The 22,472-nt window shown below is 35.2% G+C and overlaps 1 protein-coding gene and 1 pseudogene across 3 annotated transcripts in view; one reads left to right on the plus strand and one right to left on the minus strand.

Moving 5' to 3' along the window:
• Window positions 1-22,472, plus strand: part of SPATS2 (spermatogenesis associated serine rich 2) — a 100,137-nt gene that overhangs the window by 51,178 nt on the left and 26,487 nt on the right. For both annotated transcript variants that reach the window (XM_081061035.1, XM_081061034.1), the window contains exons 3-5: window positions 11,750-11,829; window positions 15,031-15,139; window positions 16,260-16,309. In XM_081061035.1, the coding sequence (XP_080917161.1) occupies window positions 11,750-11,829; window positions 15,031-15,139; window positions 16,260-16,309 (239 nt within the window). The remainder of the gene's footprint in view (window positions 1-11,749; window positions 11,830-15,030; window positions 15,140-16,259; window positions 16,310-22,472) is intronic.
• LOC308502559 (large ribosomal subunit protein uL29-like) lies at window positions 20,071-20,459 on the minus strand (annotated as a pseudogene). The gene has a single exon. The product of its transcript is annotated as a large ribosomal subunit protein uL29-like (transcript).

Consider the following 22,472-nt stretch of genomic DNA (forward strand, 5'->3'; position numbering starts at 1 on the left):
AGTACATCTCTATAAAGAAAATGTGGGCTCTAAGGAACGGTCAGATTACTAAAGAAGCTGTAATGTTCTATTGAATGAGATTCATCAACTGAAAGTTTTTTGTTCTGTTTTGTTTCAACGAAAGGGAAACTTGACTGAAGCCCCAGGACCAAGGGGTTCGGGCAGGGGGCTTCCCTGTGGGCTGAGGAGGCGGTGGAGGGCTGTATTTGGCCTTCTTGGGGTGTAGGTTGTTGCTGTGGCCACTCTTCCTGCGGCAGTCGGCAGTCCATAGCGCAGGGATGCAGGCGGGTGTAACACTTGCGGCATCACCTTGTTGCAATTGTACTTCTGGGCGAGCTGGCGGAGGGAAGGCACAGGCTCGAAGGTGCCGCCCAGCAGAGGAAGCACCAAGTGCACGGTGGACTCTTTCTGGGTGTTAGTGTCTGAGAGTGCTGCCATCCTCCAGCTGTTTGCCCGCAAAAATCAGGCGCTGCTGCTCAGGCGGGATGCCCTCCTGGTCTGGGGTTTGAGCTTTGACATTCTCAGTAGTGTCACTGGGCTCGACCTCGAGTGTGATGGTCTTGCCGGTCTGGGGCTTCACAAGATCTGTGTCTCTGCGCCTGCTGGGGCGGCTGCTCGGCCTCCTCGTTGAAAAGACTAATAACTGAAAGTTTTTATAACCTTTTTTCTTCTTAGTCATCATAATTCAGTTTGCTTTTTTCCCAGCAATACTTGAAACAGTATCTGTTTTTCTCATGCAAATGAGAAATACTGTAGTAAATATAGGATTCCAGACTTTAAAATAATTTCATCTAAAAAGGTTAGCATTTCATTTTTTCTAAAAAAAGTTATCTTCAGCAAATTGCTTTGACCTTTGAAAAGCTAGTTTATTTCATGTCTGTGTTTTGCCAGAGCTATAAAAAAGCTTGATTAGTAGCTTTACAGTATTTTTGAAGTCAGGTAGTGTCAGTTCTTCAACATTGTTCTCCTTCAATATTGTGTTGGTCATTCTGAGTCTTTTGCCTCTCCGTATTACCTTTAGAATAAGTTTGTCAATATCCACGAAATAAATTGCTGGGATTTTGATTGGGATTGCTTTTAATCTGTAGACCAAGCTGGCAAGAACTGACATCTTGACGATATTGAGTCTTCCTGTCCACTAACATAGAATGTCTCTCTATTTAGTTCTTTTATTTTTTTTCCTCAGAGTTTTGTAGTTTTCCTCATATAGGTGTTACACATACTTTGTTAGATTTATGCTCAAGTATTTCATTTTTGGGGGTGCTAATGTAAATGGTGTTTTTTTACTTCAAATTCCACTTGTTCATTGCTGTTTTATGGGAAAGTGATAGACTTTTGTATATTAACCTTGTATCCTACAACCTTGATATAATCACTTTTTCGTTCCAGGAGTTTTAAATAACATTTATTTTAAATTTTTATTATTGAAATATTTATTTATTTTAATTTATTGGGATGACAATTGTTAGTAAAGTTACATAGATTTCAGGTGTACAATTCTGTATTACATCAAGAACTACCCTATACCCATAACCAGGTCCAATAATTAACACATGGCCAATATTTTTTGTCTGTACTTCAACCCATCCCCCAGTGGATTATTTTGAAGCAAGTTTCTGACATCATCTCAAGGAAAGACTTTTAAAATAGACATTAAAAGCACTAATCATAAAGAAAAGGAATTAATGTCAATGTATTATTACTTTAAAATTAAGAACTTCTGATCATCAAAATATTGTAGTTAAGAGAGTGAAAAGGCAAGTCACAGAATGGGAGGAGAAATTTGCATCATGTTTAAATAAGAACTACTACAGATCAATAAAAAAAGACAATTCTGCCTCAAAAAAAAACTGGGCAAGAGTAGACATGCCAGAGGCAAGACAATATCAAAATGGTTAACATATGTAAAGGCACTCAGTCTCTTTAGAAATGAGTGAAATGCAAATTGAAATGATAATGAGATACTACTAATCTTGTACTAGAATGGCTAAAATTATGTACTAAAGTTGAAGATATGCATACCCTATGACTAGGTTCTATTCCTGGGTATACTCAGCAGAAATGCATTCCCAAGCACACTAGAAGATTTGTACAAGAGTATTCAAAACATCATTGTTTGTATTGGCCAGAAACTAGAAGCAACCCAATTGTCCGTCTCTGTCAGAATAGAGAAATAAACAATGGCATAATCATATAATGAAATATTATTCAGCAAAGAAAATGAACAAACTACATTTACTTGTAAGAACATGCATGATGAATCTTACAAGCACAGTGTTGAACAAAACAATCTGTGCACCAAAAATAAAATACATATGGAGTTACTTCTTTTATAGACAAAAGTTAAACTATACCATAAGACTTAGGTAGGTGTTCTTAGGTGATATCAACTATAAAGAAAGGAAATTTGGAGAGTGGGTTACCTTTGGCAAATGGAAGGACATAATGATTGAGGGGGACATGAGGAAGACTTCTGGGGTACTAGAAGTGTTTTATTTCTTAAGTTGGGTAGTAGTATTTGGGTGTTTGTTTTGTGATAAATTATCAAGCTATAGTATTTTATGATTGTGTGCAGTGTAAATGTTATGTTTCACAATAAAAAATTTTTAAGACATTTCATTAGGAAAGAATGGGCTTTAAACAAGTATGTTATTTAAGTAGTGACTTTTTTACCTTCGCAAGTATTAACTTAAAAGCTAGTGTTCACCTTATGATGATTGTAACAACTATTTGGAAATAGAAATATTTATAATCAAAGTAGATGATTGATCCGTAAGTCAGTTTCAGAAAGAAGCTAACAGATTTAATTCTTATTTGCATGAGGTTAATGAGTGAAGAGTGACAGATTTTGCAGTGCTATGGTTTTATGAGAAAGGTGGTTCTGTTGGAGAGAGAAGCATGTGATTAGAATTGACTTGGTCATTTCTGTGCTTTGAAGCAAGGCAATGGGATGGGGTGAAGAAGGAAGACACTGACTATTTGACAGGGCTAGAAGGAACATCCAAAGCAGTCTTTTACAATGACAAAAAATATCTTTCACATCTAATGTACAATTTTAAAAACGTGATTTCCTCTTCCTCACTCTTCTTCAGATTCTCAGGAATTCTACCAGTTAGTTTATACTGACCTTAATAATTGAGGATTTGTTTGATTTTAAATATCACAGTTCTTAAATGTTTTAGTTTTTTTGACTTACGAAATTGAGTTTCTTTCCTGGGATAGCTGGTAGAATTCTTAAAAATCTGAAGGACAGTGAGAAGTAGGAAATAATTAAAAAAGAAAAAAAAAAAGGATGTGCAATCAATTCTCCTGCTCCATCTAAGCCCAGGAGTATGGCATATATTGCAGTAACATCCAAGAATAATGATCCCATAAAATAGAGATCCCATTAAATAGAGAAATGTTAGTGAAGTCTAAAAATGAGGGTGTGACTTCTAAGAGACTGAAAATAGGCCCTTCGTAGCTGAAAGTACGTTTTTCTTCAGACTTAATTGACGAGCTAACACAGAGGCATTTTATAAGACCTGATTTATTTGCAGACTGATTTTCTGGTTTTTAGATTATCCAGGTTCCTTGATTTCTTTTTTCTCCCTGTTTTTACAGGCTGTCCATCTTTTAGCCACATCACAATTTATTTTTACCTTTCGCAAAAGGAAGAGATTAGCAAGTAGAAAGGTAAAACTCACGTCAATCCTCACTACTTGGAAATAAAGACAAACTTAACTAAATATTTTAATTTTTATTCTACTTTAGTGCCCCATTCCTTTAAAAAGGCTGAATGTTGGCTGTAAACAGATATCAAAGTAACCATCATGTGGTTTCATAATTTTCTAAGTAACTATTTGAATTCATGTAATCACTAGGACGACATACAAAGTTTATTGAATAAAAAGTTAGCAGAGAATGTGTACTGATTTCAGTAATTGAAGGTTTGAGTTCTTTTTTTTTTTTTTTAAATCACAGTTCTTAAATGCTTTTAATTTTTTTGACTTATGAAATTGAGTTTCTTTCCTAGGACAGCTGGTAGAATTCCTGAGAATCTGAAGTATAGTAAGGAGTAGGAAAGAATATTTTTTTAATACATTTCATTGGGGAACATTGGGGGACAGTGTGTTTCTCCAGGGCCCAGCAGCTCCAAGTAGTTGTTCTTCAATCTAGTTGTGGAGGGCACAGCTCACTGGCCCATGTGGGGATCGAACCCGCAACCCTATTGTTCAGAGCGCTTGCTCTAACCAACTGAGCCACCCAGCCGCCCAGGAAAGAATATTTTCAAAAACTATGTATTTCATTTCATTAGTGGGAGAACTAATTCCAGACTAATGCAAGATGGCATTGAGACAAAGAAGTTGGGTATTAAAATCAATATTGTTGCCTCCTGGCTATTTTCTAGAGTATGTTACTAAGATGGTTTTGGAAAGGTGAACTGAGTTTCCTATCCAGTCACCATTTGTGGAAAAATGGACAGAATTATTATTGGAACCAGCACACTTTTTAAACAATGAAACCCTCAAAAATTCTTGAAACTTACAAAATTTAAGCTTATTCTGTTGCACCTGCTGGAAACCTGGGAAAATCTATTAGTCAGAGTAATAGAGGATTTAATTGCTTGTCTGTGTCTTTAATAAAAATCCTGATTTTTCCATCAAGTGCTACCTGGAAAAAACAGAACTCATTCTAGAAGTTTGGAAATTTCCTGGTGTAAGTGCTTATTATCTTACAAGAAGAGGCCCAACATCCTTCAGAATGTAGATGAAAAAGCACTCAAAGGAGCAAAGTAAAGAAAAAAATTAATCAGTTGTTAATATTATATGACAAATGAAAGCAGAAATAACAGGGGGAAAAAGGCTGCTTTAAAAAAAAAAGAAGAAGAAAGAAAAGGCTGCTTTTTTTCTTGAAAGACCGACCTTAGCAGGTTGGTAGTTGAAGTGTGGATTTTTTTGAACACGTGAGCCACCGTAGCCATCTGAGAGGCCTAGGAAGACCAGTTGATGAGTCTGTAAGTCTATATCCTTACAACCTACCGAGAGGATTTGTGTTTGGCCATTGGCAGCCAAGGATGAGGTTTCTTAAATAACTGTTGAAGAACTAAATATACAAAAGTGTTAGCATTTCAGTAGGCCACATCAGTATGCTATAGTAGAATTACTTACAGCAGACTGGAAGTCTTACAAAATGGCATTTTGACATAGCTCTCTTTCAAAAATTTCCATCTCCGATTTGCTCCCCTTCCAAGCCAGATTCCCCATTATTTACATATTCTCTCCCTTTTTAAGAAAAAAAAAATATATAGATAGACATAGATATAGATATATCTTGTTCCTTACTAAAACAGTCATCGTTCTTCCAAGCTTAGGTGGTAAATTGGCAGAAGAGAATATTACTGTCTAGGAAACTGAACTTGGTGGTATATTTAGTTTTGAAGTTGTGAATACACTCTAGGCTTTCTTTAGCTAGTAGTGTCTGTGACAGTAACTTTATTTGCCTTGCACTCACATTTGTACAATATAACTCCCATTCCCATATTGGCGACTAGTACACATGAAGAAACTGAACTCCACTTGACATTTTATTGGTGATTTATATGTGGGTTATTCTACATATTGGTATGAGAAAAAATAATTTCAAGAGACTGGTTATTTTCTTTGAGGTGGTTGAGTATTGACTGTGTTTAGTCTAAAGGAGAACTTCAGATTGTTTAAATTGTTCATGAGATACCACTTCTGCAAGAATTGGCACTTAACCTCTGCTCTTGAATTTACTTTTTAATTTTTAAGAGGAAGTTGATACAGTTTGAGAAAATATGACAAGTGATTGTCACACTTGTTAGATTATGTCTAGGCTTCCTCACATCACAGCTTACCTGCATTTAATTGGATCTTTCCTCAGCCTCTCTTTAGCCATGGTGAAATGTGAGTAATTTTGTTAACTTGTTTTATGTATGCGTAAAGAATATTAGTGAGCTATAACAAAAATCTGAGATCCTTAGAAGAAAGGTGATATACCAAGGTACTGTTAAAATAATGGCAACTTGTGACCTAGTATATTTGGTGGGTGATTATGTTTTAAAATTTGTTAAGATACTTGTTAAATTCCAAAGAATACATAGTACAAATAGCCAACAGGTATATGAAAAGGTACTCAACATCACTAATTATCAGAGAAATGTAAATCAACCACAATGAAATATAACCTCACACCTGTTAGAATGGCTGTTAGACAACAAACAAGTGTTGAAGAAGATATGGAGAAAAGGGAACCTTGCACTGGTGCAATGTAAATTGGTGCAGCCACAATGGAAAACAGTATGGAGGTTCCTCAGAAAATTAAAAATAAACTGTATGATCCAGCAATTTGGGTGTTTGAGGAAAACGAAAACACTAACTCAGAAAGATATCTGCACCTCCATGTTCATTGCAGCACTATTTACAGTAGCCAAGATACGGAAACAACCTAAATGTCCATCGATGGATGAATGGATAAAGAAAATGTATATGTGTGTACACACACACACACACACACACACACACACACAGAGGAAGAGGAATATTAATCAGCTATAAAAAAAGAAGGAAATCTTGCCATTTGTGACAACGTGGATGGACCTTGAGAGCATTATGCTATGTGAAATAAACCAGAGAAAGACAGATGCTGTAAGATCTCAATTATATATGGAATCTAAAAAAAAAAAAAAAAAAAAAAAAAGAAGAAACAAATCAAGGTCATAGATACAGAGAAAACCAGAGGTGGAATGGGGAATTGGGGTTCAAAACGCACAATTTCCAATAAAATAAGTCTTGGGGTAGTAATGTATAGCATGGTGACTGTAGTTAATTATACTATATTGCATAGTTGAAAGTAGCTAAGACAGTAAATCTTAAAAGTTCTCAGCACAAGAAAAAAAATTTGTAACTATATATTGTGACGGATGTTAACTAGACTTGTGGTGATCATTTCACAATATATACAAATACTAAATAACGTATGCTATACATCTGAAGCTAATATAATGTTATATAAATGTTAATTATACTACAATTAACCAAAAACTTGTTCAAAGTTGGTTTGATACATGAGATAATCAGATTCAGACATATCTGTGTCATCCTCAATGCCTAAACCAACTTTTGCCTGATTTTTGAAGCCAGCAAAAACGATAGCAACAAAGTCTTCATTCAGTATTTACAAATATATCAGTGATACTGTAAATAACATACTTTTTTCAAAATGTTCCTAAATGTGTGCTATTTGAAATAATTCCAAGAAACTTCTGAGTTGGTTCCTGATAGAGTGAAATAAATGATAATAAGAAAGCTCAATCTCAAGGGTTCCTCGTATACTTTATGAATCTGGCCTGAGAATAGTATTTAACCACATTGTTTTTCTTTGAAAATTTATTTCTGATAGAGCATACATGCTCTTCTATCATAGGATAAATATCAAAGGATGAGATCCTACCTTATTTCCTACCAGTAGAATTAAATAAATCTTAGGCTTTCTCTGCATGCAAAAATAAGAGAATTGTTAAATCAATATTGTTGATGGGAATTAAAAATAACTTTCTATAATGCTGAGAGGCACTTAAGCTCTAGTTCATTGAAGCAAAGTTTTGAATCTACTTGAGTTGTTGGTTTAAGAGGCATATTAGCTGGTGAATAGACATTATGTTAAATTATTGCTTTCCCTTTTTGATGAACTCATGATCTAGAACATAAATACAAAATTGGCGTTTGTGCCCTGGGAGGCTGACCTCAATGGTTCTCTTTGCCCTCTGGCTTCTGGTTTGGTTTGGCCATTGGGCAACAAAGGCAGGAGATGAGAGGCAAGGGAAAAAGTGAAGTAGGGGTATTTATTCCCCCATGTCATTCCCCTAGGGGTCACTGAGGGCTTACCTTGTCCTTTGACCAAAGGTCATAGCTGCTGTTCTATGGCCTTCTCCACACCAGCTGAAACAAAGATAAAAAAGCCATCTGTCGCAACAATAATCAAAACAGCATGGTATTGGCAGAAAAACAGACACAGACAAATGGAAAAGAATTGAAAACCCCAAAATAAACCCACATAAATATGGACAGATAATTTTCAGTAAAGGAGCCAAAAGCATAAAATGGAGAAAAGGAAACCTCTTCAATAAGTGGTGCTGGGAAAATTGGAAAGCCACGTGCAAAAGAATGAAACTAGACTTCAGTCTGTCACCATGTACCAAAATTAACTCAAAATGCATCAAAGACCTAATCATAACACCTGAAACAATAAACTGCATTGAAGAAAGCATAGGTACTAAACTTACAGCCCTTGGGTTCAAAGAGGATTTTATGAATTTGACCTCAAACTCAAGGGAAATAATAACTAAAATGAATGGGACTATATCAAACTAAAAAGCTTCTGTATATCAAAGGAAACCATCAACAAAACAAAGAGGCAACCAACTGAATGGGAGAAGATATTTGTAAACAACACTTCCAATAAGGGGCTAATATCCAAAATTTATAAGGAACTCATACAACTCAACAACATAAGACAAACAATCCAATTAAAAAATAGGCAGAGGATGTGAACAGAAACTTCTCCCAAGAAAACATACAAATGGCCAGCAGATATATGAAAAAATGCTCAACTTCACTAGCTATTAGGGAAATGCAAATCAAAACCACAATGAGATACTTCACCCCAGTCAGAATGGCTATCATCAGCAAGACAAATAATAACAAGTGTTGGAGAGGCTGTGGAGAAAAAGGAACCCTCATACACTGTTGGTGGGAATGCAGACTGGTGCAACCACTATAGCAAACAGTATGGAGATTCCTCAAAAAAGAAAACACTTAATCTGTAAAGATATAAGTACTCTGATGTTCATTGCAGCATTATTTACAATGGCCAAGACATGGAAACAACCAGTGTCCTTCAATAGATGAACGGATAAAGAAGATGTGGTATATATACACAATGAAATACTACTTTGCCATAAGAAAAGATGAAATAGTACCATTTGTGACAACGTGGATGGATCTTGAGATTATTATGCTAAGTGAAATAAGTCAGACAGAAAAAGTTGAGAACCATATGACTTCACTGATATGTGGGATATAAAACTGAAAACAACAAAGGAATGAGACAAAAACTCATAGACACAGACAATAGTTTAGTGGTTACCAGAGGGTGAGGAGGGGAGAAGGATGGTAGATGAGGGTAAATGGGGTCAATTATATGGTGATGGGAGGAGAACTGACTCTGGATGGTGAACACACAATGGGATATATAGATGATGTAATACAGAATTGTACACTTGAAATTATGTAGTTTTGTTGACCATTGTCACCCCAATAAATTTTAATTAAAAATAAATAAATAAATAGTTAACTCCAAAAAAAAGGAAAGAAAGGAAAAAGCCCTCTGTCTCTGGGTTCCACTACTCGCTGTCTCCTTACACCTCTTTAAAACCTCAGGGTAGAAGCGTACATTGCTATTATTAGCCAAGGTGTACTGCACTACATCTTGCGGTCTCCCTACCCCCTACTAGCACCTTCAAAAATAGTCTTTTAATCTCTGCTCAGATTTCCTAATTTGAGCGTGCCATTTGTTTCCTGCTGAGATCCTGACTGAAATAGCTGCTTTATATATTTTTAATCATTATCCTAATGGTATGCCAGATAAACCTTAATAATACTTATGCTAATTTTGGGGGGGATCAGTAACTGAAGGTGTTTGCAGAATTACCCTGTTTTCCTTGCACTTTGTTTCAATAACAGTGTGTTATTAAAGGGGAAAAACAAAAACAGAAAACTGTTGGGTGATAAGAAGCTAATACTAATAGTTCATTTAAATACAGACCCCAAAATGCTGCTTTACTTTGTGTCCTTTCTTTTCTCTAAAAGAGATTGGTAATTTGAATCTCTAATAAGATTATTGAATTCCTTTGTGTCATCTCACTGCTCATTAATCTGTCTTTGGAAGAGAGTACTTAACACATTCAAGTTGTGTCATTTGGCTAACCTATAGCAATTTTAAGATGGTTGCTGGATAATATTTTGGCTGTATAGCATTTTCTTCTTTATATACTGTGTCTTTTTTCAATTATTAAAGGTAATTGAGAGTTAACCATATTATGTAGTCATCTAGAAAACTCAGGCTTAAATATTGAGTTTGTGTGAGTGCAACCTGATTTTTCATTTGGTAACAGTCTCAAAACTGCCAGTATTACAGAGGTTAAATCTAAATGAATTCATGGTTCATTGGTAATTGGCAAGCATAGTTTCTGTAGGAATGACATAAGCTCTATTCATATCTTCTTTTCTAGTTTTAGTACCAAAATGTGTTACCATTCTAATTCATGAAGTATCAGTCTTCCATAGCAACTAGGAGGTATTTGAAAACTCAGGATAAAGAGTGAGTTGTAAAAGAGGCTTTAATTAAAACACATCTGTAATAATAGCAACGGAATTTGGAAAACTTCCTAGAATATTGCTGTATTTTTTAACCCCTGTCCATTCGTGTTGCTATGACAAGCTGCCACAAACTGGGTGGCTTATAAGCAACAGAAACTAATTTCCCCCAGTTGTGGAGGCTGGAAGTCTAAGGTCAGGGGCCAGCATGGTCGGGTAGGCCCTCTTCTGGCCTGCACGCTTCTCATTGTGTCTTCACATGGTGACGGGCTAGGGAGCCCTGGAATCGCTTTTGAAAAAGCACTAATTCCATTCATAAGGGCTCACTCTCATGATTAATTTACCTTCCAGAGACCCCAACTGCTAGCACCATTACTTTAGGATTTTGACATATGAATTTGGGGGTGGGGAGGACACACAAACATTCAGACCATAGCAACCTCTTTTCTCAAAAATTTCCCCTTTTCTTTCTTGAAATTCTAACCCCCAAGCTACTCCCAAGTGTGGTTCATGGGTCAGTAATATTGATAACACCTGGAAGTAAAAAATCTCAACCATAGCCTAGACTACTATATCAGAACCTACATTTTAACTTAAGATTCCCCAGATAAGAATACATATCAGAATTTAAGAAGCACTCTAACCGTTTCCTGGGATTGCATCTCATTAGATTAAAACAAAGTTGTCAGGTGTTAAAGCTGAGGTAATTTATTGATCACATAGGCACAGGTAAAGAAACTGATTAAATTTGCAGATAGCCTTTTCAAGTTCAGGGAAGCCAAACTCTTACTCAATCACATTAAACTCAGTTTTCCCATGTTGTGCTGGTAATGTAAACTCAGGTGCATTGCCTCCTCAAGCATTATGTTTGGGACACATACATGAATGTATTCATGGAGTTCATAGTTTAAAAACATGATGTATGTGGTGCAGTCTAAAAGATGGAAATTTTATGTATTATTATTATCATTATTATTAATGCTGCAGAAACTGTCATCCTCACTCACATTTTTATATTCATTAGTGTTAAATTTTACTTTGGGGAGCCATTTACTTGCAACATTTTTAGAAGACCTTTTAAATTAGGGTAGCTAACAAAGATATCAAGATTACTGGACAGTCTAACACAGTTGATGTATTTAGTGTTTTTCTCAAGCTGTGACAGTTTCTGTTAAAATCATTTTCTTTATAATTTTAACTCAAATGTAGTTATCAGTTATCTATTTAATAGAATTTGCAGAATAGTAATAAGTTGTTAATTGTTTATGAGAGGAAAAGCAGTAGCTGGTGTTAGCTCGTCTATTTGGGGGATGTATCACATATTAGTTTTGGATCTTGTTGAATATAGTTTTTCCTTCTCATTCTTTCAGATTCATCAGGATTCATTTTTGATTTGCAGTCCAATACTGTACTGGCCCAGGGAGGAGCTTTTGAGAACATGAAAGAGAAGGTATGATTAGTTACTGTAGATAGTAAACTTGAATGTCATAGTAAAATTTAGGTACTAATACAATCGGTGGCTACACAAATTCATTAAGAGAAATTTTAAGAACAAAACATAATGCCACTATATCAGAGAGTATACAGGAAGGTTTTGAGGAATCAGAGCCTATTAAGTACAAACATGATTTTTTTGGCATATCTCCATATCTATTCACCCTAAATTCTCTTGAAGACAATATTAAGTAATTAATATTATAACAAAGAATGTTTATATGGCTAAGTGTGTATCTCATTTGGCAACATTTTTAAAGGAACAATATGTGTAGGTTCTTCCCATTCACTTGAAGAGTATTTTTAAGTCCAGGAGACTTTGGAACAAGAAGAGAAATAGATCTTCCAAGTAACATTCCTTTGGAGGAAAACCAGTGTTTTTTTTTTTTTTTTTTTTTTTTAGTAATATAACTCTTAATGAGCTATACTGAGAAAATCATAAAAGCTTTATGTGCTTTTTTTTTTAAAAAAAATTGTCTTATTAAAAAAAGTGTATTGTTGATTATGGAATCATAGATGTATATAGGTTCAAGAATATAAACACGTTCACATTTTTTTAAAAATAAATTTTATTGGGGAGTATTGGGGAATGGTGTGTTTCTCCAGGGCCCATCAGCTACAAGTCAATGTCCTTAATCTAGTTGTGGAGGGCGCAGCTCACTGGTCCATTTGGGAATCGAATCGGCAACCCTGTTGTTCAGAGCTCCCCCTCTAACCACTGAGCCCTCCGGCCGCCCAACACGTTCACATTTTAAGTTATCAGTATCTTAGCTTTATCACTGAAAATGTAAGTTTTGCCTAAAGTCCATTTGCTAAGTTGTTGTTCATCTCAAAAATGTGTATTACAAATTATCCCTCTTTAGGTTATAGATTATAGCTTCCAACTTGTATGGTTTTAAACTTTATCATTGTTTAATTAAGCCTGAAACAGAAAAAGCATAGAATGATATAAAAGCAAGTGTACTAAAAAACTCTTAGGTTCTAATACAGACTACTTATTACTTGGACAAGATACCTTCTCATCTATAAAAGGGCTTCCTTTTCAAGCAGTATTGCTTACTAGGTAACCTGAAAACATTTTTAATATAAAATACCTAGAAATACAGAATGAAAAATAACATACATCATTTTAAATGCATAGCTGAACACAAGAAGCAAGGAAATCCCTAGGGGTCAAGATATCTATAGAGGAAACTAAAAACCAGAGTGGTAAGCCTGAGTTAGATCACTGATGTGTTTTACCAGTCTCAATAACAAATGGGCTTTACCACACAGGGCCCTAATTCTCAAGGCTTGTCCTGGGTTAGGAGTAGGAGCTGAGATCTTATATAAGATTGAAATCCTAAAAATATTTTACCTTCAGGGAAAGGGTGAACTAGAACAAATCTTCCCACTGACTTTCGAACACAGTATTCTTCCTGTACATGAGGGATATATTTAAAGGACAAAAAGAATTGCAAATAAATCTTAAATTTTATTCAGTGTTTTATCATCAGTAGTAATATATCATGGTGTTATTAATAACATTATTTTATGAATATTATAGACTAAAACAAATCAGTAAATCATTTAACAGTTTTAGGAACTAAACTTAGTTTAGGGGAAAGAGATACATGTTTAAAATCATATAAGAAAAAAATCTTTTAACATATTTGAATTGAAGATGTCAGTATGAACTTGTGTTATAAAAAACAAAATCTCCTAGCTCTGCCCACCGAAAGGACCTAGAAATAATGATTCTCCAGTAGCAGTAAGCACACCTACCTCTTAGATCTTGGTTTCCATCTACCACTCCCTACCAAAAAGAACCAGGTCTTTTTTGGAGAAATAACAAGTTTTACATTGTGCAATAAGACAAGAAATGAAAATTACAAGGATTGGAAAGGAAGAAAAAACACTGCTGTTATTTATAGACAATACAATTATCTACATAGAAACACCAAGAAAGCAACAAATTATTAGGAATAATAAAGAGTTCATCAAGGTTGCTGGATATAAAATTGAGATACAAAAATTAAAACAGAATATGCAGTTAATACAAATTATATTATTTTTAATCTCAAAAATTATAAAATACCTTAGGAATAAATCTGACAAATTGGCATATTTATTTTAAAGACCAACTTGTCATTATCTAATTAATTTGTAGATGCCCTCCTATTCAGGAATTCTACTAGTGTTTATAAATACAATAAGAGACATTATCTCATTGTTCACAGAAGACCTGATGGTTTTTTTGTTACAGTGTGCTAAACATTGTTTTAGGCACTGAGGATTCAGCAGCAAATAAGCATAGGAATGTTCATTAAGTCCTTTTTGTTAATAGTCAAACATTGGCAACAATGTAAGTGTCTATCAACAGGCGATGAATAAATTGGCTTTGTTTATACAATGGAAATGCAATGTAGCAGTTAATTGAGATATATTTATCAAAGTGAAAACTGAAAAACTGTTACATGAATTAAGCAAATTGAATATAGACATGTACAATATGATAAAATTTATGCAAAACAATAGTGTATATTATATGTGGATAGATTACATTACATAAAAGTGCAAAAACATGTATCAAAATAACACCACATTGAAGGTAGAAATTTCTGTGGAAAAGGGAAATGGAATCTATGATGGACTTATGGGGGCTTCAGTTGCATCTATTTTATTTTATTAAACTGGCTGTCATGTAGTGAGTATTCGTTATGTTTTGTATGCCTGAAATAATAGTAATTTAAATTATCTTTATTGTGTTACACAATTAAATGATATGAAGTAAAAATGTTTTGAAAAATGCTGTAAAAAAATCTCAGTTGTTGGTGGTAGTTCATTAAACTTTTTACCTGTATGCTAAAAATTGATGCTAAATTAATTCCTGATATCTAAATTAAACCACCCTTTCTTGAAATAAAATCTGGCACAATACCTTCTATTTCTAGAAATGTTCTGCTTTTTTAAGTTTTGAAATTAATTTTTATGTGTTGTTAAATCACTTCTCTATTAATCATTCCCAGTGAGATGGTTGTATGTACTCTCATTGACACTAAAGAGTGATGCATACTATTAAAAATGAAATGTCACTCTGCGTTATTCTCGGTGATAGGCCTCAATTGCCAGCTGACCTACTGATGTTAAAATTAAATGACCCTGTCATTTTTTCCAGATAAATGCAGTGCGTGCAATAGTTCCCAATAAGAGCAACAATGAAATCATCCTGGTTTTGCAGCACTTTGATAATTGTGTGGACAAAACAGTGCAAGCATTTATGGAAGGTAATTCTAGCTCAGATTTTTGTAAGTTTGTATTTGTTCAAATAGAAATTGCTTCAGACTTCTATAACATTCATTCAGCAACCTGGCATTTCATATATGATATAACAGGCCCCATGGTAACATAATATACCATGCCCTTTTAAAAAGATATCTCTTAAAGATACCTCTTTCAGCCCGAGATGGACTTCATTTATAAGCTGTAAGATATCTGGAATAAAGGGCACACTAAGAAAAGTCCATCATTTTACTCAAAATGTTCTCTAATGGTATTTAAGAAATCAGGTGGTCAGTGGGATAAGGGACTTGATTGGATTTGGGTTGAATAAGCATTTTGAAAACTCTTAATGACAAGGCAGTAATCCAGTGACCCAGCAATAGATGGCAAACTCAAGGACTCTGCATTCTCTTCCAGGCTCCAATACCATTTAGTTTGGCTCTGGCAAATGATTCAAATGTATGGGTTTGAGTTCCGTATCTAACATATGAAAGAACAATGGGCTTAGCCAAGCCTTCAAATTTATAGAATGGAGGAGTGTTTACAAACTTCTTCCCACATAACTTGTTTGAGAAAAACTTTGCCTGAAACTATTGCATCATTGAACAGCTATATCAGATTAGGTTTTCCTATTTTCTGATTTTCTGCCAGTATAGAATAAACAGGTCTAAATACTGTAAGGTTATTCTCCATCGTCATCTGTTTTCTCTGTGTTAGTGTTTGGGTCTAGGGTAGTATACAGCGGTGTCTAAAACAGCGCAGCCAAGGTAGTGTGTAAACTGGAGGAGAGGGGATGGCATATTGGGGCTGACACCACTCACCTTTGTCTGGTCTAAGCTATATACCGGTAGATAAAAGAATTTTTAAATGGTCAGGCTGCATTAGTCTCTTCTTAGAAGAACTTACTGAAAAAAGTACATGGAGAAGAAGGATCTAAATGGGCAGGTATTCCAAAAGGTAAGCATGATATGATTATTTCATTACATTAGCTCAGAGACTTGAACATTAACTTTTCCTGTTAGGAACTTTTGAAATTCTTCAGGAATTGCAAAATGCAAGGACACGAATTCCTGCGTGACCATGCACGTGGTAGGAGAGAAAATCTGTAATTGGTTTCTCTTACAGGTAGTGCCAATGAAGTACTCAAAGAATGGACAGTAACAGGCAAGAAAAAGGTAAAAATGAATTAAATTTAAAAGCATGATAATTGATACTTATATTATAAAATTTAGGCTCTGAAAAAATATTTGAAAGAAAAGATTTACAGATGCATCTTTAGTTCACCTGGTTAAAAAAAGTCTTCTATGACATTGAAACACAGCTGTGTACATAGAGTTCCCCACCATGTCTCCCATGTGATTTAAGGCAGGAAATAGAATGACTGACTGCCATGGTGCAATTGCTGAGGGTACATTAATATTAGGCAGGAATGAAACGAGAGTGTGCCAAGGAAAACAGAGCTCCTCTAGAGAAAGTGATCTTAGTCCAGTGGTTTTCAACCACATTCATATAATAGATCAGTTAAAATAGTTCAGATTTTTAGGTCAGACAACTGTGTTGTAGTCTCTGATATTAATGAGCTTTGGCTTAAAGCCCAAAGAGGGGCTTTGCTCCTACTGGCTATGCAGAGGGGTCCAACGTTCCAGTTGAGGGAGGTAGAAAGCACTTGGGCTATGGAGTCAGCCAGAACTGGATTTATGTCATCTTCCACTACTTACGGGCTTTGTGACCTAGGAGTATTGTTGAACTTCTGTGTGCCTTAGTTTGTTCATCTCTAAAACAGGAAAACAATATTAACAAATACAAGTTCCTAGTGTCTAACATTAGTTCTCATTTCCTACTCCTTAGCCACTTGAAAGCAAAATGCTTTCCCCAAAGGATATTGCCGTAGCTGGTCTGAAAATGCTAACCACAGCTCTGTACCCTAAGTCTAGTTTCTTTAAGAAATGTTTGAAGTATGTATTTTAATCAGGTATCTCTTTGAAATCTCCTTGGGGTCTTTTCCTGTGTTAGGTTAGTGCTGCAGTTGTGGAATGCTGTCTTGATGACTCTACATCACTTCATTAGGAGTTCTGTTACGTCTTGACCAAACCAGGCTTGGCCCCAGTGACCCTTGAGGATTTTTCCCAAGGAGAACCTAATACTACTACAGATTTCCCTGAAGTTCTTCATACCTGCAGCTTTGAATATTTGCTTAACTTCTTCCCATGGCTTTCACCTAACATAAATAGCTCGGTGTGCTCTGGAGGACACCAGTTTATTAATTTATTGACCCAGGATAATAAGTTATTAGTGGTGTAAGATATGCATGAAGCTGGAAGAGTATGTGATGGAGACACATACATTTCTTAAACTTTGGAGAAAGAAAAATGGCTTCAGTTTGGCAGATCCAAATGCGCAAATCCAGTTCAGTTAAGTGTTGGGATTAGTTCAATAGGATGTGACCATGAGCAATGACTGGGATGGTTATCATACACGTGGGATAGTGATATGGAAACTTAGCCATTTCACATGGGAGAAAGTATTTAAGAGGAAGATGAGAGCTGAGGGGAGGAGAAAATTACCGAGTTTCAGTAGTGCTCCTGTTAGAGAGGGCCGTGAGAAGGGTTTGGTGAAAAATTGATTCAGTCATGTCAGTCTAGCCTTAGCATAGAATTAAATACTGCTAGAGAGCTGTGGTTTGACAAAAAAAAAAAAAAGGTAAAGGACTGTTTTTGTTTGTTTTAATTTTACTATTTGCCTGGGTAATATATTCATGTGGCTCCAAATTCAAAGCTACAGAAGTTAGTGCACTGAAATGTCTTTATCCTGTCCCTAGTCCCCAGCCATTTGGTTTCCCACCCCATAGGTAAACAGTATTATCAATTTCTTATTTATCTTCCAGGATGTTTTATGCATACGTGGGCAAACATGAATATATATTCTTTTCTTTGCCTGCTATTTTTTTCATGTAATATTTCTTGGAACTTATTCCATGTCAGTATATGAAGAGCTTTCTTATTTTTTATGGATGTATAGTCATCCTACTATTTGGATGTAACATAACTTATTAAACTAGTCCTTTTATTGATCAACATTTAGGTTGTTTCGAGTCCTTTGCTATTACTAAGACTATTTCAGTGAATAACCTTGTACATATATCATTTTGCATATGTGTTGACCCAGGATAAATTCCTGGAAGTGGAATTATGAGGTCAAAAGAGTACATGCATTTTTGTAATTTTGGTAAGTATTACCAGATTGCCATGGAGAGTGCCACTTTGCACTCCCACAATAACCAGAGAATGCCTGTTTCTCCATACCCTCAACCCTGTCAGCTCCACAGTGTTAATCAAACTTTTTGACCTTTGCTAATTCAGTAGACAAAAAAATGATACTGCAGTGCAGTGTTTTTCCCCCAATGTTTTTATTGTGCTAAAATACACATCACACTTACTATCTTAGCTGTTTTTAAGTGTGTAGTTTAGTGGTATTAAATACATTCATAATGTTGTGCAACCATCACCACTGTTCATTTCCAGAACTTTTGTTTTTGTTTTTTGTGGGGTTTTTTTGGCTTCTATTCTAAGCCAATATTTGCCAATGAAGGCTGTGTATTTTATTTCTTTTCTTTTCTTTCCTTTTTTTTTTTTTTTGATAAAACTGTCCTCCATCTTTTTTTTCAGATTTATTGGCACCTAATGTTATTTTTTTAATTTAGTTTTTTTTTTTTTAATTAATTTCAGGTGTACAAAACAATGTAATAGTTAGACATTTATCATTTATATCGCTCACAAAGTGATAATCCCCCTCCCCTAATCTACTACCCCTCTGACATCACACAGAGCCATTACGTTTCACTGTCTCTATTCCTAATGCTGTACTCCACTTCTTGTAAATATATATATACACACACACACATATATATATGTAATGAAATTGTAGTTGACATTCATTATTGTTCAGCTTCAGCTTCAAGTGTACAGTGCAGTGATCAGGCATCTACATCATCCCTGAGGTGGTCTCCCTAATGGGACAAGTGTCCATCGGATACCCTACAAAATCTTTACAACATTATTGATTACATTCCCCAAATTGACTTTTGTATCCCCGTGGCAATCTTGTGGTTACTGATTATACTTTCTAATCCCCTCACCTTCCCCCTTATCAATTTTATTTCTTTTTTTATTGAGGATAATTGACACATCTAACATTATATTAGTTTCAGGTGTACAACATAATGATTTGATATTTGTATTGTGAAGTGATGCCACAATAGTCTAGTTAACATCTGTGACCATACATGGTTACAAAAATATTTTTCTTGTCATGAGAACTTTTAAGATCTACTCTCATAGCATTTTTCAAATATGCATCTCTAGATCTCTTTTCATCTTATAAAACTGAAACTCTATGCTTTATTAAAAAGTAACTTTTCATTTCCCACTTCCCTGGCAACCACCATTTTACTCTTTTCTATGATTTGACTACCTTAAGTACCTCATGTAAGTGGAATCATACAATATTTGTCTTTTTGTGACTGGCATATTTCAGTTAGCATAACATTCTCAAGATTCCATCCATGTTGTAGTATATTGCAGAATTTCCTTTGTTTTACAGACTGAATAATATTCCATTGTATGTATACCACATTTTGCTTATCCGTTCATCCATTGAGAGACACTTGCATTGTTTCCATTTTTCAGCTATTGTGAATAATGTTGCTGTGAAATGGGTGTACAAATATGTCTTCAAGACACTGCTTTCAATTCTTTGGGTACATACTCAGAAGTGGAATTGCTGGATCATAGGGTAATTTCTATTTTTAGGAACTGCCATACTGTTTTCCATAGCAGCTGTACCATTTTAGATTCCCACCAACAGTGCACACGAGTTCCAATTTATCCACATCCTTGCCAGCTCTTGTTTTCTGCTTTTTTTTCTCTCATCAGCTAGTTTATGCTTTATCGACACCGTGATGCTCAGGCCTGACCACATACTTCCACAGTGGGTGTAACCATTTCTTCTGCTGTTGCTTCTTGGTCTTCAGGTTCTCTGTTCATGCTTGTTGAGCCAGTGGCATGGCACACGTTTTCTTGGGTGGCAGATCCAGGGGCTTGTACTTCTTGCCCTCATAGAATTTCCTGAGGTTCTCTTTCTGAGTCTGGTTAATGACGGTGAGAACATCGACGATGGGTTTGCGAGCAACTGAGATCTTGGAGAGCTTGAAGCCGTGCTGCCTGTCACTTGGGCCTCGCTCAGCTGGGACAGCTCCACCTTCAGGTCGTCCAGCTGTTTCAGCAGCTGCTCCTCCTCGCTGCGGTCTCCAGCCTTAATCTGGGCCATGGCCGCACAGCCCACTGCAGCCGCCTCCTCCCATTTTGTTTTTTTGAAAGTAGCCATCCTGATGAATGTGAGATAGTATCTCATTTTAGTTTTGACTTGCATTTTCCTAATGATTAGTGATGGCGAGCATCTTCTCATGTGTCTGTTGGTTGTTTGTGTATCTTCTTTGGAGAAGTGTCTATTGAAGTCCTTTGCCAGTTTTTTAATTGGATTGTTTTTTTGTCATTGAGTTTAGGAATGCTCTATATATTCTGGATATTAATCCCTTATCAGATATATGATTTGCAAGTATTTTCTCCCATTCTGTGCGTTGTCGTTTTACCCTGTTGATACAGTGTCTCTTGATGCACAGTTTTTTCCTAAATTTTCATGAAGTCCAAGTTGTCTGTTTTTTCTTTTGTTACCTGTGCCTTTGGTATCATATCCAAGAAATCATTGCCAAATTCAATGTGGTAACACTTTTGTCCTACATTTTCTTCTAATACTTTTAGTGTTTTACGTCTTACATTTAGGTCTTTGATTCATTTTGAGTTAATTTTTGTATATAGCATTAGGTAAGGGTCTAACTTTATTCTTTTGCATATGAATATCCAATTTTCACAAGCACCATTTGTTGAAATTAGTTGTTACATTTTCATTTGTTGAAAAGACTGTCCTTTCCCCATTGAATGGTGTTGACATCCTTGTCAAAAATCATTTTACCATATATGTGAGTTTATTTCTGGGCTCTATTCTATTTCATTGGTATGTATGTCTGTCTTTATGCCGGTACCACACTGTTTTGATTACTGTAGCTTTGTATTAAATTTTGAAATTTGGGTGTGAGTTCTCCAATTTTTTTTTTTTCCTGAGGTTGTTCGGCCATTTGGGGTCCCTTGAGATTTCCATATGAACTTTAGGATAGGTTTTTCTATTTCTACCTAAAATATCATTGGAATTTTGATAGGGATTACTAAATCTGTTTAGATTCTGACATTTTTAACCATAAGTCTTGCAATTCGTGAATATGGAATGTGTTTGTTTATTTATGTCTTTAATTTCTGTCAGCAGTGTTTTATAATTTTCATTGTACAATGGTAAATTTAATTCCTAAATATTGTATTCTTTTTGATGCTATAATAAATGGAATTGTTTTGTAATTTACCTTATCAATCAGATTGTTCATGTATAGAAATGCAACTGATTTTTGTGTATTAACTTTATATCCTGCTACTTTACTGAATTTGTTTATTAGTTTTAACTGTGTGTGTGTGTGTGTGTGTAATCTTTAGAATTTTCTACATATAAGATCATGTCAAAAAAAAACAAAAAAAAACAAAACAAAAAAAAGATCATGTCATCTGCAAACAGATAATTTTACTTTTTCCTTTCCAATTTGGATGTCTTTTACTTCTTCGTTTTTTTTGTTTTGTTTTGTTTTTGCCTAATTGCTCTGGCTGGAACTTTCCATACTAAGTTGAATAGAAGTGGCAACGGGGGCATCCAGGCCTTGTTCCTGATCTCTGAAGAAAAGCGTTTAATCTTTCACCATTATTCTCTGTGGGTTTTTCATACGTGGCTTTTATTATGTTGAGGTTGTTTCCTTCTACTTCCAGTTTTTTGAGTGTTTTTACATGAAAGGGTGTTGAATTTTGTCATATTTTTAATTTTTTTTTGCATCAACTAGTATGATCGTGTGGTTTCTTTGTTTTTTCCTTCATTCTGTTATTGCAGTGTATCGCATTGATTGATTTTCTTATGTTGATACATTCTAGCATTTCAGGAATGAATGCCACTTGGTCGTGGTGTGTAATCCTTTTAATATGCGGCTGAATTTGGTTTGGTAGTATTTTGTTGAGGATTTTTGCATCAGTGTTCATAAGGGATATTGGTCTGTAGTTTTTTTATAGTGCCTTTGTCTGGTTTAGGTATCAGGGTAATGCTGGCCTTATAGAATGAGTTAGGATAGGAAGTGTTCCCTCCTCTTTAATTTTTTCAAAAAGTTTGAGAAGAATTGGTATGGATGTGTCTTTT

This window comes from Rhinolophus hipposideros, assembly GCF_964194185.1.
Source record: "Rhinolophus hipposideros genome assembly, chromosome: 9".
Taxonomy (NCBI): Eukaryota; Metazoa; Chordata; class Mammalia; order Chiroptera; family Rhinolophidae; genus Rhinolophus; species Rhinolophus hipposideros.